The following is a 16,627-nucleotide window of genomic DNA, read 5'->3' as shown; positions in this document are numbered from 1 at the left end:
GGAGCAGCTCTGACGTCACCCTCGAGCCAGTGCTCCCGCGCCGCTGCCCTTGCAGCGCTGCTTTCCGTAACGCTAGCACGGATTGGCTACAGGAGGTGGAGGGGCCGCCTAAGGAAGAGCTCGCTCGGTTGGCTCTGGCGGCCGGAAGAGGTGGGGCGAGCGGCGGCGAGCGCAGCGGGGCGGGCCTGTGAGGGGCTTCAATGGCGGCGCTCGGCGCCGGGTCGCGCCTCTCGCTGTGACGGGCCGGAGGCCGCGGTACGTGCTGGGGGCGGCGCGGGGCCCGCGGCGCGGCGGGGGCCCAGGGCGCTGTGAGCGAGCGGCCGCGGGCGGGCTGCGGCGCGGAGAGCCCCGGGCCCGGGGAGCGCGGCGGGCCGGGCCCAAGGCCGCGGTGCGGGGAGCGGCAGGGCCTGGAGTATGTGTGGGGGGGGAAGGCAGAGAGGAGGCGGCGGGGAGGGCTGCGAGCAGGCCGTGGACACGCACCCCCTCCCCCGCGAGGCTCAGCCGCTCCGAGCGTCCTCGGTGCCGGTCCCTGGGGGCGGGTTTCGGGCTGACTCCCCGGGGTGGGCAGCGCCGCGCCGCCTCTGGCTCCGGGATGGCCCCGGGCCGGGCAGAGCGCGCTTTGCTGCCCTGCGGAGGTGCGGGGAGCGCTGCCCGGGTCTGCGGCGGCCGGCGGCGGAAGGGCCCGGTGCTGCCTGAAAGTGTGGCTGTAGTGACAGCGGCAGCCAGGGCCTTGTCTCCGCTGCCTCGTTGTGTCTAGCTCCGTTCCAGCAGCGGCGATGGCAAAGCTTGCTGCTTGGTGTGGTTTCGCCCCCACACCTTTGTGCCCCAGGATGTGGTGGTGGTCACTTGTTCACTGAGTTGTGTTTGATCAGACCCCGATTTCCAGGACTGTAGTGAAAATGCTGCTGTAGCTGGATGGCAAGTGGTAATGAAACCTTAATCTGCTTCAGGTATCTCCAGGTATCTTGTGCAAGTGGCCTGGCTGATGCAGAGGGCAGGTGGTTTGCTGTTGAAGGCTTTATTCCCTGGATGATGCTGTGCCCTCGCAGAATCATAGAACCATAGAATGGTGGGAGTTGGAAAAGACCTCTAATGACCATCCAGTCCAACTCCTTGCCAAAGCAGGTCCCACCTAGATCAGGTCACACAGGAATCCCTTCAGTTTGTTTTTATGACTTTCTGTCACCATTGTATTGGAACCTTTTGCTTCCTCTCTTAAATTGACCAAAGTGCAGAGCTGGGTTGTCCTGTTCATTCAGCACTTGGGTAGGAAAGCTGCCAGGAAGGAGACTGGGGTCTGTGTTCAGGAGGGAGGTTCAGTTTTTATTTTCCCTAGAGGTTTCCAGCTTGAACCACCTTCAGAAGGGATTGTCACAGAGCTGATGCTCCGTGTGTTCTGGAAAGTGGACTTGTCCCTGATGGAGGGGAACCTGCTTTAGCAGGGGCTTGGGCTGGAGCAGCTCTGCAGGGCCCTTCCTACCCCCACCATTCCATGATTCTGTGGGTTCCCTCTGTCACTCACCCTCTGAACTCTGTATACCCCTGACAGAGAGTCCCTCTGCATAGTCTGTCCAAGCCTAACCAAGAGTTGTGGAATGCTTTTGAAGGTTAGCGAGATGAGATGCTAATTTCTGACATCTCCCTGTGAAGCACTTGTGTTCAGAGCACTGAAACCAGGCAAGCTGTCTCCACCTTTCACAGGTCTGATGAAAAGAACTGAGCTGAAGTGAGGGCCAAGTGTCAAACCCTTTCTCCAGAGCAGAGAGGTGTAAGAACTGAGATAAAGGGGTGTGTAGGTATGGGCTTTTTCTTCTTCTGTATTTATCTAAAGTTAAAGCCAAAGCAGGGTGGGGAAAATGCCATGAAAGCATGACTTTTAGCAAAGCAGCCTGAGGCAGACAACCAACAGGATGGCATCATGACAGGTAACAGTAAAGCTCCAGGAGGAAGAGGTGGTGCTGTTCCCTCAGCAGTGGTGCAGTGAATAGGTGTCTCAGTTAAACAGGTGTCTCAGGCAACAGTTCCTGGGGAATAATTGCAGAGAACTGACCTTGTGAGTGCAGCAGCTCTGGTTGTCAAGATGTGCAGTAATGTCTTCTGCACTGACAAGTGAAATCACAGGATGGCTTCAGCTGGAAGAGACCTTTAAGCTCGTGGGGTGCAGCCTGTCACCCACCAGCCCATTGCCCTCAGTGCAACACCCACCCAGCTCTGAAACCCCTCCAGGGACGGTGACTCCAGCAGCTTCCTGGGCAGCCCCTTCCAATGCCTGACAGCCCTGGCAGCACAGAAACTCCTCCTCACACCCAGCCTGAACCTCCCCTGGGGCAACTTGAGGCCGTTTCCTCCTGTTCTATTGCTTGTGGGTGTCAGGAGGTTGGGACATCCCTTTTTTCTATAGTAGATAGTAACAGGACAAGGGGTGATGGGATGAAGCTCGAACACAAAAGGTTCCACTTAAACATAAGAAAAACCTGTGTCAGTGTTTGAGTGAGGGAGCCCTGGCCCAGGCTGCCCAGAGGGGTTGTGGAGACTCCTTCCTTGGAGGGCTTCAAGACCCACCTGGACACGTTCCTGTGTGACCTGATCTAGGTGAACCTGCTTCTGCAGGGGGGTTGGACTGGGTGATCTCTAAAGGTCCCTTCCAACCCCCACCATTCTATGATTCTATGACCCCCACCTGGCTCCAGCTGCCTTTCAGGTAGTTGTAGAGAAAGAAGGTCTCCCCTGAGCCTTCTTTTCTCCAGGCTGAACAGTCCCAGATCCCTCAGCCCTTCCTCATCTGAGACATGCTCCAAATCCTTTCCTAGCTTGGCAGCTGCCTCTGGATCCTCTCCAGCACCTCCATGTCCTTCTGTAGAGAGGGGCCCAGAACTGGACACACTCTTGGAGGTGCAGCCTCAGCAAAGCCGTGTCCAGGGCAATGATCAGCTCGCTGCTCCTGCTGACAACACTGTTCCTGATCCAGGCCAGGATGCCCTTGGCCTTCTTGCCCACCTGGACGCACTGTTGGCTCATGTTCAGCTGCTGTCAACCAGCATTCCCAGGTCCCTCTCTGCCTGGCAGCTGCCAGCCTCTCCTCCCTAAGCCTGTAGCACTGCTGGGAGTTGTTGTGGCCCAAATGCAGGACCCAGCACTTGACTTTATTGAAACTTACAGCATTGGCCTTGGCCCAGCCATCCAGCTTCTCTAGATCTCTTCCCTGCCCTCAAGCAGATTGACACTTCCACCCAGCTTGGTGTCAGCTTACTAAGGGTGCACTGGATCCCCTCATCCAGATCATTAATAAAGATGTTAAACAGGAGTTGTCCCAGCACTGAGCCCTGGGGGACAGCACTCATAACACCAACTGGATTTAACTGCATTGACCACAACTCTCTGGACCCAACCATCTCACCAGTTTTTCACCCAGAATGTGTCTGCCCATCCAAGCCAAGAACAGCCAATTTCCCTAAGACAACTGTGTCAAATGCCTTGCTAAAGTCAAGGTACACAACATCCACAGCCCTTCCTTCATCCAACAAGTGTGTCACCCTGTCATAGAAGGGGCTCAGGTTTGTAATCCTCACATTGTGTCCCTCATGTTGTGTTTTTAGGAAGCTGTTCCACAATGGATGGGGGAGATGGTACTGCTGACCTTGTGATTAACAAGAGGTTCGTGTCTGAATCAGAGCTAGAGGAGCGGAGAAAGAGGAGGCAAGAGGAGTGGGAAAAGGTCCGGAAACCTGAGGATCCAAAAGGTATGGGCTAGAGAAACACAAGGGAAAACTTCCCTGTTGAGGTGAGGGAGCTGCCCAGATGGGCTGTGGAGGCTCCTTCTCTGGAGACATTCAACCCCAGCTGGATGAGTCCCTGTGTGCCCTGCTCTAGGTGGTGCTGCCCTGGCAGGGGGGTTGCACTGGGTGAGCTCTCAAGGTCCCTTCCAACCCTTGAGGTTCTGTGGTTTTGATAAGGATAGGAAAGAGATCAGAGAGTGTTTCAAATTGGTGGGAAACAGAACTGAAAGGTAGGAGCTTGTGTTCCACGAGTTTGAAAGCAAGGAGCCAAGAGCTGTTGGGGATTTTGTGTTTCCAATGTCTGGTCTCACATCCTGATTTGTTGCTTCCTTTCAGAATGCCCAGAGGAGGTGTATGACCCACGCTCCTTGTATGAAAGGCTTCAGGAACAGAGAGAAAAGAAGCAGCAGGAGTTTGAGGAGCAATTTAAATTCAGTAAGCACCAGCAGTTACTATTTTGAACCAAAAGCCAGCAAACTGCATGTGTTGTGTGCAGCAGCTGTACACACCATCTGACTAAGGGACGTGCCTGTGTGTCTTGTCTGCCTCTCCAGGGGGTAAACAGAGCCTTCAGATGAGTACTACTGAAACGTGGTGGTGTTCAAGGCTGGTGGCTGTCCCTGCAGACACTGTGCTGGTTTAGGCACTGAGGCAGCACTGCACACATGCAAAACTCCCCAGCTGCCCACAGTTCCAAAGCTGCATTCCTGCAAAGTGTGGAATGCTGAGCTTGTTTTGCACAACAAACCTGACACCAACCCGTGGAGAAGTGGAAATGTGACGTGGTTTTGTGACTTTTGAACTCTTGCTTTCACCATTCTCTTTGAATCAACAAATCCCATCCCAGCATAATTATTTCCTGGCCATAATTAGTTGACAAAAAGGTGATTTGAGGCTCAAGATTCTCATTTGGAAGAAGTAAAACATCCAGGAGCTGGTGTTTCACAAAGTAGATGTAATGAAGTGGAAACTTAATCTCTCCTGATGTTTGAATGTCTGGTCTTATAGCACAATCCTTTGCACTGTATCACCTGTATGTGTGCTGCTGAGGGCAAAGAGGATGGTGCCAACTAGAACATTATTAGCCAATCATTTGGGGGAAAAAGGGAGCTGTTGACTGTATCTAAAGAGAAACAAGGATGATAGTGTGGGACTCCACTTTAAGGTGGGTTCTGATCACTTTTGGTTCTTTAACTGGAAGCTTTACCTTCAAACCATTGTGTTCTTTATGCTCCACTTTGCATAATCAGATTCTGTCTAGAATTTCTCTTGTACTTACCATGCAACAAAGCCATGGCATGATCTTGAGCTCTGTTGGGTGTATGCAGATACAGTGCTGCTTACTGTGATGGCCTCTCCTGGTTGGTGCTTTTAAAGGGGTTCCTGTAGCCACATTTCTTTAGGAGAAGGTAAATGAGATCAGCATTGGGTGGGCTGTGGACTGTTAGTTACCTCATCAGAGTTCAGCCCAGTTTGGCCACTTGAGACAAGAGTTTTCTGCTGAGACCTTTGAATTTGCCTTAAAGTGTTCCCAGGCAGCTTTTTCTCTCCGTGGGGATTTTGGAGGAGTAGAAAATGAACTTAGTGCACCATCCTTCTGACCAGTGGATGGTAGGACCTGGGAGGACAAATACCTCAATGCTGAAGAATTGTGTTTGCCCAAACACACAAACTTTCTTACTCTAAACCTGTGCAGGTCAAAGCAGGTGTCCAGCCTAGCTGTTCTTTCTGCCAGGCATTGAAAGAACATCCTCCTGTTCAAAGGCAATGTTACAGCCTTTTAAATGAAAACCAGCACTGCTATTCTCTAAAATGCAACTTCAAAAATGTTCTTTCTCAGTGCTTATGGTGCCCAAAATTGGGGAAGTTGCTTCCTGTCTCTTTATTTGTCATTTTAGTGGTGAAAACTGGAAAGTCCAAGTAGCAGCGTTAAGTCTACAACTGCACCTGCAGCGTTCTGACCAGTTTACACCAGTAAACCTTTGATCCAAGTCATCTTTGGTGATGGGACTAAGCAATTCTTGTTCAATTTCCCTTAATTGTGTCAGCAGTGCTACAGCATTTCATGGCTCCCTGGGAGCTGTCTCTGTTGCACTAGTGTCACGTTCAGGCTGTGTGTGTGCTGTAGGCCACACACTGGGGTGTGGAGGACTTTCAGCTGGTTAGCATCCACTGTCATTAGCTGGGAAGTGCTTGTACTCCTTCAGGATCCAGCAGGTAGCTTGTGGAGTTTGCTTTGTAGCCTTTTCTCAGCCCAGCAGTGTGACTGCTGCAACACTCAGATCACTCAGGCCTCTACTCCCTGTGTTCCCAGTGGCTGTGCAGACGATTTGACCCTGTCAGCCTTAACAAGCGTCCCACGTGAGATGTGGCCACTCACCTCTATTGATGGGGCTGTTTGAAATCACTGGGAAAGGTTCAAGGATCATTGGGAAAGGCTCAAGGAATAAATGGCTTCTCCCTGAGTGGTTTTAGCTTATCAGGACATGTCCTTTTCCTCTCTTCAGAAAACATGGTGAGAGGCTTGGATGAAGACGAGACACATTTCCTTGATGAGGTTTCTCGGCAGCAAGAGCTACTAGAAAAGCAACGAAGAGAAGAGGAGCTGAAAGAACTCAATGAGTACAGAATATCCTTTGCATTAAAATGGTGGTGGTGCTGTAGAGGAGAAGAAACCAGGCTGCAGTTTTAATCTCTTGTTGACATTCTTCCTATAAAACCACTTTACAGAACGTGCACCGTGACAGACTTTTAAGGTGTTCATCGTAGCCTGGCTCTCCTGTCTAATGTTTGCTGTTCCCCTCACCTCAGCCCCCACGTGGTTTGGGCATTTTTCTTTCCTTCTCCCCCTCCCTGTTGTTTGTGGTTTGGGTTTCCATTTTTGAGGCCATGAAATGCCATAGCTACAAAGAGAAGGAGACTGCAAAGACTGTTGTAATCTTCAGAGGTTTGTCTTCTTACTGAAAAGTGTTTGCTTGGGGTTTTTTTTTAATGCATATTGGCTGGTTTTAAGATACCTCTTTGAAATAATGTTTGAATTGCTCTCTCTGTTATTCTGGATGTATCAGCTGCTTTTCTCCCTTGCTGCTAACTGCAGGATGGGAAATGAAATCCATCTGTGCAGATACATTGACTTTCTTCTGGGAAGTAAGTGCCCAGGGAGCCTCAGCTCCTTTGGAGAGGACAGACTTTTGAGGCAGTACTAACAGCAGGACAGTTTGGCTTTGCTGTCAAATGCCAGCATTTCAGGAAGATGTGCTAGAAAAGAATACAGGATGCTTTTTCTCTTTAATCAGTGCCAGTCAAGAGTTTCTGTGTAAGCCAAGCATTGAGCTGTTTGAGGTGAATTGAACCTGATGGTTTCTTTGCCTCCTAATGAAAGCCATTACTTTTAAGTCATCAGTGAATACAGGTTCTCAAAGATGCTTTAGTATAAGCAGAGGAGTTAGTGGACACAAGGAGGTGACCAAAACCAGTCAGCAGGCAGTGCCAATGCTGCCAAGCTCTGCCTTGCCTTGGGTTAGTGAACAGCCCACAGCTTGGAGCATGTGTCTGTGAAGAGCAGCTGAGCCACCTCCCCAAGGTGTTTAAGAAAAAGCAACACTGATGCATTGGTTTTTACCTCAGAAACAGGCTGTAGTTGGATGACAGATTTGGAATATTTGTCTTGATTTGGAGGATCTAATTATGGCACATCCATGGCATAGTTTGGGTGACCATGGCTTGTGGGTCTGGCTGATGCAGGGTTGTGCTGTGGCTGCAGCTGCCAGCTCTGGTTAGGTCACACATGTCTGGGCTGAACCATACCAGCCCAGAGGGAATCTTGGCTTCTCTTGAATTAGCTGCACCACCAGGTTCTGCACAGATTCAAGTGCATCAGACACACAGGCCATCTAACCACCATCTTTGCAGTCTCTTAGTACCATCTGGCTCTGTATCCAGAGTCTTGCTGAAAATCAGACTCTGGAACTCACAGCTCACTGCTCATGAGCTGGAGGGAGGCAGGATGTTTTCTAGTCACCTCATCTCACAACCAACTGAGATCTTTTGCCCATTCAGTTTCCTTTTGGTCCAATCATAGTACTTCAAGCAACCTCAGAGCAACTTGCACAACCACTGGTTTCTTTTCAGATGCAAACAATGGGTTTGTATCCTCAGGCTGATACCAGTGAAATCTCTGTAGTGACAGACCAGTGGGTGCTGGTTAAACATGCTGCATCTATGGCTGATCTTCAAGTGCTCTTCTAGTCTAATCAGAGGAATGTCAGCCCAGTGGGTCTGATTGTTTGGTCATTTTCCTGGTATAGCATCCAATGTAAGCTACCCAGGGGTAGTAATTTCATGGTCAGACCTATGTCAGCATTCAAGGACTGAGCTTTGCTTTTTTGCTTGCTTTTTTCCTTCATTTTTAGGTTGAGCAATCAGGAAATCCTACTCTTAAGGATAAGCATGCCTTGCAAGGTTTTAATGTGCTCTCAAGTGTAAGACATTCTTATGCATGGATGCACAGGAATTTTCCTTCCTCCTACATGAACAACTAGGGGTTGTTTTCACCCTCTCCAGACCCTGCAGGTATTTTTCTTAAGCCAGGAAGGCTTTGAGAACAACATCCTCTTGTCCTAAATCCTATGTAGATGTAGGAAGAATCCCCCTCCAAGCAGCAAGCTTTGCTGTAGGGCAGATTTACTAATGCAGCTGATGTTTAAGGCTGAGTGGTTTATTTCTGCTGCAGCCTCCCTGAGAGGGGACACTTCTTGGCTAGGCAGAGTGTTACATTTGCTAATGGCAGCAGGACATGTAAGATCTCTGTTGAAAATGTGAGTTGAGGAGTGTTAGGAGAGTGGCATCCCAGGTAGGAGTGAGAACCTTTGGGTTCCTCAGCCAGGTGGTAGTGCAGTATTAGGACATAACAAGGTACTGAACTGAACTGTGGAGGTTGGACACCACAGGGTGCACAATCATGTGTTGCAGCATCAAGCTGTTGGTCAGGAGGAGCTTTCAGATTGCTTGTGATAGCCACAGGATGGCACTCCTGGGCCATCTCATGAAAGAAGTGTCTTTGAGCAGTCTGGTTTTGACTAAAAGCACTTTGATTAGAGGCAAGGAGCAGTCTGGGTTACTGCTGTATCCTTAGCTCTGGGTTACTGCTGTATCCTCAGGAAAGTCAGAGGAGAAATGGCGTGTGAACTCTCCTACTTGTAAAAGGATGGAAGGCTCTGAGTGTGTCACTTCAAAGGAAGGTGGAAGAGGTTTTGATTTGCAGGAGTTCATTTAGTGGGGGAAAAATCCTCTGTGAGTTCAAGTCTGTGGTTCCTCAACGTGAAATTCACTGTCCAGTATTTGTCTGCATTAGCTGAGGCAACTGTGAAGCTCCAGCTTGTGGCTGTGGCACCTGCTCAGTGGAATTGCAGAGAGAGAGGAAACTCATAGAAAGCCAGCTTTAGAGTTGTGAGCAGATACCCTTTTAAATGCCATCTGCCTTCACTGTGTGCAGTTTCAGAGCTTTGCAGGAGATTTGTGACTCCTCTGACAACCCATTTTAGGCTCCTCAGTTCAAGAGAAACAGAGAACTGCTGGAGAGAGGCCAGGGCAGGGACAGCAAGATGCTGAGGGGCTGGAACATGTGTGTGAGGAGGAAAGGCTGCAGCCCTGGGGCTGTTGAGCCTGGGGAAGAGAAGCCTGAGCTCAGGGGCACCTCAGCAGTGCTGAGAAATGCCTCAAGGGTGGGTGTCAGGAGGATGGGGATGGGCTTTGCTCTGTGGTGCCCAGGGACAGCACAAGGGGTGATGGGCACAGGCTGCAACACAAACAGTTCCCCTGGCCCAGGAGGAGCAAGTGCTTTGGTGCTGAGGTGAGGGAGCCCTGGCCCAGGCTGCCCAGGGAGGGTGTGGAGGCTCCTTCTCAGGAGGTTTCCAACCCCAGCTGGACACGTTCCTGTGCCCCCTGAGCCAGGGGAAGCTGCTTGAGCAGGGGCTGGTGCTGCAGCAGCTCTGCAGGGCCCTTCCAGCCCCCACCACGCTGGGATTCATCAGCAAACAGGGTCTTTGAGGGCCCTCACTCCATCAGAGCCCACTGGCTGTTAGTGGGGATGGGAGTAGGTCCTGCTGCACAAGAGTCTGCCTTAGTGACAGACCAAAGCTCCTTCTTAGACTGTCTGAGAACCTGCTTAAGCATGTCTGCCTCGTTCTGGGTCTCAGCTGTACCCCTCCTTGTTAGCACTGGTTTAAGCTACAGGAGCTGTTCTGTGCAGTTGCAGTGTTTTGGGTGAATCTTGGGCCATGTGTACCCTTAATTGGATCAATCTCCTTCCTCTTGGGGCTGGTGTTCAAACCAACAGTAATAAATAGCCTTGTGGTCCCTTACAAAGACAGGAGCTGAAGAGTTACAGCAATAAATACCAGAAGAGAAAATGCAACTGGTTTGTTTTGGGAGGCTGAAGTCTGCTGGGCTCAGCAGAAAGGAAATTGAAGAGAGGTAGTGAGCCCACATATTGAGGCTTTTAGGTAAGGGTTAGGGGTTGAAACAGCAAATGATTGTGTAGGAGTTCTTCATTTGTTGCTTTTTCTGATCCAGTCTGATGTGTTTTGCTTTTCTAAGACCTTCAGGGAAAGGCAGGATGATGGGTATGTTTCTGGGTGCTGGATGTGTCCTGTGTTGTGCCTTCAGAGAAGCAGCTCCCAGGCTGCTGCCTTACAGGGTGAGCTGGAGCCACCCCAGAGAGCCCTGACCCAGAGGGTGAAGCCTCTTCTGTCCTGGCCAAAGGTGCCAGTGAAATGTCAGTACAAATCAGTCTGTTTTGTTAGAATATATGAATGAACTTGGGTCTCTGCTGTCAGCAGAGCTGGCTAAATATATCAGAGAGGAAGTGTCTGTTCTCTCCATTCCTCCCCAGCTGATCCTTAACCCTTAATTCACAGCACTCTCACCAAAGTGGGAGTCAGTATGGACCCAAAGAAGGAAACTGAGAAGAAATTGCCCATGAAGTCAGTGGAAAACAAGAACAAATTCTCTCAGGCAAAGCTGTTGGCAGGAGCTGTGAAACACAGAAGGTTAGTTTCACACCTCTATAAATTCCTGAGGAACGGAACCCAGTGAGCAGTGTAAAGGGAGGCAGGCCAAAACTGCCTCCAGAGAGTGAGGTGTGAACCTTAGCCCCAAAGAAGAAAAGGGGGGAGGCAGGAGAAAAGACCAGGCTTGTTTCTATAGGCTCTCATCAACTGTGGGGAAAACATGAAGCGATTCAGAGAGAGGAGTGTGTGTAAAGCAAGTGGGAAGGCTCTTCATTGTGGACTGCCAGGCTTGGGCAATCCTGCCTGGGGATCTAGGGGGAATCTATTTTCCATCTCTATTTGTAGACAGCAGTGTCACCTCATGTGATTTCATTCAGGTTTGCACAATGCTGTGCCTAAGATGGATGGTGCTGATGGCTGCTTGGGGCAGCAGCAGGCACAGGAGGGTTACACCACAGGAGCTTTGGCTACCAATTTGATCTTGAGGGCCTCAGGCAAACTCCCCTCGTTCCTCAGATGATCTGCAGTGCTACATCCACACCCTCTCCATCCCAGGGAGATGGCAGCTGGGGTTTGGATCCATTTGCTGTTTTCCTCTTGGCCCACAAACGCAGCTGCTGGTGTGCTGCAGGTTATGGAGAAGCCTGTGGGACCAGCCTGATTTCCCACAGATGAGCCCTTTGCTGCTTGAGATGATTCCTGACGTCTCAAAATTCAGTCAGTGGTTTGGATCTGTCCCAGAGAATGAAAGATTCTTTTAGAAGCTTATCTGGTAGGGCAATGTCAGCTCCCAGTGCAGCAGGAATTGCACCTCTGAAAGCTGAAGTGAGCAGTTCCACCACCTGCTGGGGAGTGGGGGGAGGGCTGTTTGGGTTTTTGGAAGGCAGAGAAGAAAAGCCATGAACTGATAACAAGCAGCCAATAATGGGTTGGGTTGTTTTTTGGCTTGTAACTACTAGTGCTTAAGGCAGTGGGCTGCAGAGAAGGAGCTGCATGTGCTTTGTGGCACAGCTAAAGTCTGCAGATGGCATCTCTGTGGAGACAGCATCCTAACCACCCTGGCAGTGCCTTCACACACTGCCTTTGCACTCCTCTGGTTTTGACATCTTACCTTTTAGTTCAAAGTGGCCAAAATAGGACAGACTCAAAAAACAGCCTTGGGCTGAGGGATGAGGCTGAACAAAGCCCAGGGCTGGGTCCTGCCCTTGGGCCTCACCAAGCTCAGGCAGCTCCAGGCTGGGGCAGAGGGGCTGGAAACTGCTGCAGGGAAAGGGCCTGGGGGGGTTGGTGCCAGCAGCTGGACAGGAGCCAGCAGCGTGCCCAGGGGGGCAAGAAGGCCAAGGGCAGCCTGGCTGGGATCAGCACTGGGGGGGCAGCAGGAGCAGGGCAGGGATTGTGTCCAACCAAAATGATTCCAATCAAAGATGTGACTTGAACTTCCCAGTCATTAAGTGGTTGCTTAAGAGGTTGTTTCTTTCCCTCCACACAGTTCAGATGGTGGCAACAGCGTGAAGAGGTTGAAACTAGACACTGATCATGATGAAAAGAATCAAGGTATGTCCTGGTTTGTGCTCCTGGGAAGCTGTCTGTCTCTCAGCCACTGACTTGGGGTGAAATCTGACAGAGGATTTGCTGTCCTGCTCCCTCATTGTGTGAGACAGCACAGGCCATGGCTGACAACTCTCTCCCAAAGCAGCACAAATGGTAACTAGAGGTGCTGGCAGCCATCACAGGGCTGCAGGAAGCTCCACAGGTCCTCAGTCAGTCCCCTGCCTAAACCATCCCTGACAGATGCTTGTCTAAGCTGCTCTTAAATCTCCACAGACAGTCTGTGCAGCCTCCTTAGGCAGTTTATGCTTAACTGATCCTACCCTTAAAGAGTTTTACCTGATGACTAATAGGAGTCTCCTCAGCTGCATTTCCAGCCTGGCACTTGTTCTGTCTGACAGGAGACAAAGAGCACAGCTCATCCCCTTCCTCCTCACAGCCCTGTGTGATGTGTTTGTGTACATCCACTCCCAGCTCTTCATGCAGTGAATTTGTCCATCCTGCAGCCAATTGGTTTCAGAAGACAATGGGGAACTGGAAGGAAAATTAAGTTGCCTTTCAGTCTTAACTGTCAGGGCTGCAACTGATTTGCTGTCAAGATCCTCTGACACAAACAGGGTGAGCTGCAGTTGTGTAATGACAACCCAAGGCACTTCCTGAACCTCCTTCTGTTCAGTAAACTATGAGTGCTGCAAATAATTAATGAGCTGTGGAAGATGGCAGACACTGACTAACAGAACAATGGGCTAAAACTTCTCCCCAGCTTTGCTGTTATAGCACAAGAAAATGCTCAATTACACAAAGCAGAGCTATTTATTCTGATTTAGTGGGTTTGGTACTTGACAAGCATCAAGCTGACAACTGCACAAGAAAAATCTGTAATGCCAGCATAGAGCTGGGTTTAAACTAGTGCTGAGAAAAGAAATCCCTTGAGGTAGCAAGTCCTCCCTGTCAGGATGGCTTTATTTACCCAGGTGGGCAAAGAGGCCAAGGGCAGCCTGGCTGGGATCAGCACTGGTGGGGCAGCAGGAGCAGGGCAGGGATTGTCCCCTGTGCTGGGCCCTGGGGAGGCTGCAGCTCCAGGGCTGTGTCAGTGCTGGGCCCCTCACTCACTGCCACAGGGACACTGAGGGGCTGCAGCTCCAGGGCTGTGTCAGTGCTGGGCCCCTCACTCACTGCCACAGGGACACTGAGGGGCTGCAGCGTGGCCAGAGCCGGGCACAGAGCTGGGGAAGGGGCTGGAGCACAAGGGGCTGGGGAGGGGCTGAGGGAATGGGGGTGTTGAGCCTGGAGAAGAGGCTGAGGGCAGCCAGGAGCCCTCTCTGACACTCCCTGACAGGAGGCTGCAGGGAGCTGGGGGTCAGGCTCTGCTCCCAAGGAACAAATGCCAAGACAAGAGGAAAGGGGCTGCAGTTGCCTTTTGCCAGGAGGAGACCTTTGTGCTCTTCCCCTTCCAATGGGGTTTCCCATCTGAGGGGCAACTGCAGGGTCTGGGGCAGTTTGGTCCCTGCTCTGTGTCAGCTGCACAGGCAGCAGCTCAGAGGCAGGGTTTGGGTTGTGTGCAGCTGCTCAGCAGCCCTGCACATCCCTCAGCGTTGGCCCTCAGCCCCTTCACAGCCATTGCAGGGGAGGCTGAGCTTGGAGCTGAGGCACAACTGTTTCCCTGAGAGGGGTGTGAGCCCTGTGCCAGGCTGCCCAGGGAGCTGGGGCAGTGCCCAGCCCTGGAGGGATCCCAAAGCCCTGGAGCTGAGGTGCTGAGGGCTGTGGGTCAGTGCTGGGCTGGGCAGGGTGAGGCCAGGGCTGGGACTGCAGCAGCCTCAGGGGCTTTGCCAACCCCACTGATGCTGTGATTCTGTGCTGCTGTGATTCCTGCCTGGAGCAGAGCTGGATCACACCCAAACCCTCCTCCCCACGGGGACCTTTTCCAGCCTTGCCTCCAGTGCTGCTGCTCTCCCCAGGAGGAGCTGCAGCACTCCTGAGTGATTCCATCCAGGAGCTCCTGAGTTTGATTTCATCCAGCCCCAATCCAGGTCTCTCCTCGTGGTTTCATCCCTCTCTCAGCATCGGTGGGGGAGGGAGAAGCCCACGGGCTGTGCACCAGGCAGAGGCACTAATCACATGCAAATTGCACCCCTCCTTTGGCACTGAGAGTTTAATCAAGGGAGATTGTCAGTAATGGGCACTAATGGTGCTGTCAGAGGCTGGGCTGGGCTTGGGAAGCACAAAGCCTCACTGAAGAGGGATCTCACCCCCCCTGGGGCTGCTCCTCTTCCACCCCATCCTCAGTGGGTGCCTGTGGGTCAGTGCTGGGCAGGGCTGGCACTGCTCCAAGGGCTTTTCCAAGCAGAGCCAGCCCTGCCTCTTTGCCTTGTGCCATCAGCTCCCCAAGGCACCGCTCACAGGGTCCCTCGGGCTTCCTCTTGCAGCCACGGCGCCGTGCTCGGGCAGCAGCCCCGCGGGCCCGGCCGTGCACTGCCCCTCGGCAGCCGTGTGCATCGGCATCCTGCCCGGCCTCGGCGCCTACTCGGGCAGCAGCGACTCGGAGTCGAGCTCCGACAGCGAGGGCACCATCAACTCCACGGGCAAGATCGTCTCCTCCGTCTTCCGCGGCAACGGCTTCTTCGACGGGCCCTGAGCGGCGTCTGGCCGCGTCCCTGCCCTGCACACAGCCTCTCCCCGTGGCCTCTCGGCTCCACTACACTCTCATCCTCCTGCAGTAACTCATTCCAGCCCTTTGGGGTTGTCTTGTTTCCTTCCCTCCCTCTCCACCTGGCCCAGCCCAAAGCAGGGATCCCCTCTGCTGGTGTGGAGCTGTGAGGGCAGGCATTGAGAGCTTTAGCTTTTGAAGGTGATGCGAAGCAAGAGTGATCTGAGGAGCTGATCCAAGAGCAACAGGCACCACCAACCCCTCCCCTGAAGCAGTGAAGCCTTGCAGAAGCAGCCATGTGTTCTGGTTTCAAATGTCATTTTTATCCTGGGTTTGAGAAATGGGGGCAGAACAACAATCAGGCAGATGGTGAAGTGTAGATTGCCATGACACTGGAAGGAAGTTTTAGTGTGACATGATTAAAGACATTCTGAATGCATTGCTGCTTTTTTTCCCTCTCCCCCTCTCTCTCTCTGTCTCTCTCAGCTTGTGCCATTCATAATTGTTCTCATTCCATTCAGCAGTTTGTGCTCTGCCCAGCCAGCCCCTTGCTCAGAGCACCAGCCAGGCCAGGCACAAGCTGCAAAGGTGGAGTCAGGGATGGCAAACTCTTGTTTTGGAGGGAGCTGAGAGGAGCTGCAGTGGCTGCTCTGCCCCAGATGATGCTCCAGCAGCCCCAGGGACACACCAAACAGCTTTTCTGCAGCACTGTCCTGAGGAGCAGGAATCCAGAGCAGGTGGGAGCTTCTTGAGACTGGTGGGGAACCTTACCAGTGCTGGCAAGGGGATGGGGATGGGCTTTGTTCTGTGGTGCCCAGGGACAGCACAAGGGGGAAGGGACACAAGAACACAAACAGTTCCCCTGGCCCAGGAGGAGCAAGTCCTTTGGTGCTGAGGTGAGGGAGCCCTGGCCCAGGCTGCCCAGGGAGGGTGTGGAGGCTCCTGCTCAGGAGGTTTCCAACCCCAGCTGGACACGTTGCTGTGCCCCCTGAGCCAGGGGAAGCTGCTGGAGCAGGGGCTGGGGCTGCAGCAGCTCTGCAGGGCCCTTCCCACCCACCCATGCTGGGGTTCCCCAGTTCAGGCAACTCCCCTTGTGCAGGGTGTGGGACTCAGCCATCCTCTGCAGCCAGTGGGTTTTGAGGGTGTGTTGGCTGTAAGAAACCCTCCCTGGGGGTGTGTCTGGGTGGTGTGGACCAGGGAGCCAGGCATGAGGGAGAAGTGGCTGTGGAAGCTCAGGGCCTGTCCTTCCACCTGTGAGGGAGGTGTGAGGGTTGGGACAGCCCTGCTCCAGCACACAGAGGTGGAAGTGTCTTTGGCAGTGTCCTCCCAGCCTTGCTGCTCCATGTGCTGTGAGAAAGGAGCTGCTGTGTGTGTCCCAAAGGGCTGGTACCCGAGGTGTGAGCAGTGACACCTGAGGGCTGTCAGCAGGATTCAGGCCTTGGCTGAGTGTGGAACTACCCCAGAGGAAGCAGGGTGAGTTCTGCTCAGGCCAAAGCTCTCCTTGGCCAAACACACTCTGTTTGCACAGCCCCACTGTGCAACCAGAGCCTTATAAACACACTGATCCCTCCCCTGTGCTCCTGGGCTGCCTGGCACCTCCTCTTTGCTCCAGAGCTGCTCCTGCCTCTTTGGCTGCTGGAGTCACA

General features: G+C 52.6%; 1 protein-coding gene across 1 annotated transcript; it reads left to right on the top strand.

Annotated features, from left to right (window-relative positions):
• The first annotated feature begins 90 nt into the window (after window positions 1-90).
• PSME3IP1 (proteasome activator subunit 3 interacting protein 1) lies at window positions 91-15,420 on the top strand. Its single transcript, XM_062007787.1, has 7 exons — window positions 91-255; window positions 3,597-3,740; window positions 4,113-4,211; window positions 6,284-6,406; window positions 10,693-10,825; window positions 12,276-12,340; window positions 14,761-15,420. Exons 2-7 carry the CDS (start codon window positions 3,611-3,613, stop codon window positions 14,967-14,969), a joined length of 759 nt encoding a protein of 252 aa, XP_061863771.1. The 5' UTR covers window positions 91-255; window positions 3,597-3,610; the 3' UTR covers window positions 14,970-15,420.
• The last annotated feature ends 1,207 nt before the right edge of the window (window positions 15,421-16,627 follow it).

This window comes from Colius striatus, chromosome 14 (genome assembly GCF_028858725.1).
Source record: "Colius striatus isolate bColStr4 chromosome 14, bColStr4.1.hap1, whole genome shotgun sequence".
Classification (NCBI taxonomy): Eukaryota; Metazoa; Chordata; class Aves; order Coliiformes; family Coliidae; genus Colius; species Colius striatus.
The sequence above is the reverse complement of the archived record's forward strand: the minus strand, read 5'-3'. Positions and strand labels throughout refer to the sequence as shown.